At 37.1% G+C, this 2,145-nt stretch overlaps 1 protein-coding gene across 1 annotated transcript; it reads left to right on the top strand.

Annotated features, from left to right (window-relative positions):
* The first annotated feature begins 798 nt into the window (after positions 1 to 798).
* Positions 799 to 1,456, top strand: LOC107759185 (histone H3.2). The gene has a single exon (XM_016577067.2). It carries the CDS (start codon positions 884 to 886, stop codon positions 1,292 to 1,294), a length of 411 nt encoding a protein of 136 aa, XP_016432553.1. The 5' UTR covers positions 799 to 883; the 3' UTR covers positions 1,295 to 1,456.
* The last annotated feature ends 689 nt before the right edge of the window (positions 1,457 to 2,145 follow it).

Raw genomic sequence — 2,145 nt, forward strand, 5'->3', positions numbered from 1 at the left:
GCTTTTCACTTAATTGGTAAATGCGAGTGAATATTAAAAGAAGATATGAACAAATGAGATATATATGTTGTGCACCACCAAAGTTTAAAGGTTAGAGATATTTCAGAATAAGAATTTTAACACGAGTTATTATATATTTTTAATCGATCTTTCCCTTAAATTATCTAGGTACCCAACCTTTTTCCAAATTAGATATTACATTACGTTGAAGATACTACGCTGGCGTTTAGACTCATATAACATTATTATGCATAATGTTACATTACGTTGAAGATACTACGCTGGCGTTGAAAGTTGAAGTTGTTGTTTGATCATGTATTTTATTTGAAAAAAAGTTAAAAGTTATATGAGTCAACGAAATATTTTCACTCAAAACTATCCTAAACATGATCATATTTCATAAACAAATAATATTTTTAATTTTTTTTTTAAAAAAAATAGCCAAAATCTATTTCAAAATGGTTTTTACTCCTCTATTTACTGCCTTTTGCTTTGTGTAAAACATAGTAGATCAGATGATCCTTCCACGTCATCGATCCAGAAATCTCTTCTTAGATCAATCTAAACCGTCCGATTGAAAAAGAAGCACAATACGTACCACGTCATCGATCCGCTACTCGCACCCCCTTCAAATCAACCGGAACCGTTGATTAAACACCATCCTCATTCAAATCCAACGCCCACGATCACCTCCCTATCTTCCACGTCATCGATCCGCGACACTTACATTTCCAACAGATCAAAGGCCTCCCTCCCGCTCAAAATTTTCAATCCCCCTCTTATAAATTCTCTCCCGCTACCTACTCAAATTCCACACTCAATCTGTAATCCAAAATCTCAAAGCAGAAAACCCTAAATTCCCCAAATTCTCTGAATTCTCGAAATGGCTCGTACCAAGCAAACTGCACGTAAGTCAACTGGTGGCAAAGCACCAAGGAAGCAGTTAGCTACAAAAGCTGCTCGGAAATCGGCTCCGGCGACCGGAGGAGTGAAGAAGCCACACAGATTCAGGCCCGGAACTGTTGCACTTCGTGAAATTAGAAAGTACCAGAAATCGACTGAGCTCCTAATCCGAAAACTTCCATTTCAGCGTTTGGTTCGTGAGATAGCTCAGGATTTTAAGACCGATCTGAGGTTCCAGAGCTCTGCTGTTGCGGCGCTTCAAGAGGCGGCTGAAGCTTATCTTGTTGGTTTGTTCGAGGATACTAACCTTTGTGCTATCCACGCTAAGAGAGTTACCATTATGCCAAAAGACATTCAGCTTGCCAGAAGAATTAGGGGTGAGAGAGCTTAAATTGGGATTGCTCTGGTGGGTTTTTGTTAGTTTTTGGGTATATAGTGGGTTGTTTGTTTAGGGTTTTGAGCCTTTTGTGTTTTGGTGTAGAACTTTCTCAGTTCTGGCTATGTAGTTGAATCAAGTGCATTTTAATGAAATCTCAGTACTATTTTATTCAAATTATATCTCGCTTTCTCCCTCTCCCCCTCTCCCCCTCTCTCGTTTATACAATGCCTTTTCAACTTTATCTCTCTCGTTTTCACATTGCTTTTTCAATTTTATCTCTATATCTCTCTCGTTTATACATTGCCTCTTTTCAACTCTCTCTCTCTCTCTCGTTTATACATTGCTAATTTCAATTATATATATTTCTCTCTCGTTTATACATTGCCCTTTTCAATTTTATATATTTCTCTCTCGTTTATACATTGCCCTTTTCAATTTTATATATCTCGTTTATACATTGCCTTTTTCAATTTTATATATTTCTCTCGTTTATACATTGCCCTTTTCAATTGTGTGTATATATATACCGTGTTTTTTCAATTTTATCCCCCCCTTCTGTGTGTATCTTATAAGTTAGCGTAATGAAACAATAATTAATTCGAGCCCACTGAATTCACAGTGTTTCCTTAAGGAATTTAATCCCCTCCTAGTACCCAAGGTAATGGATTATTTCCTCCCAGGATAGAACGAATCATACATTAGTGTAGCGGTACTTCAAACCCCAGTGTTTCAGCGAACACAAAGTTCGGTAGCATATCACACTTACAATTGCTTTATTTGAAGTTAAAACAATGCAGAACGAAGGAGTTGAAACTCAGAAAATCGTATGAAAATGCTGAGAGGAAGGAGTGCAATGTATAGCC

Source organism: Nicotiana tabacum, chromosome 23 (assembly GCF_000715075.1).
Source record: "Nicotiana tabacum cultivar K326 chromosome 23, ASM71507v2, whole genome shotgun sequence".
NCBI lineage: Eukaryota > Viridiplantae > Streptophyta > Magnoliopsida > Solanales > Solanaceae > Nicotiana > Nicotiana tabacum.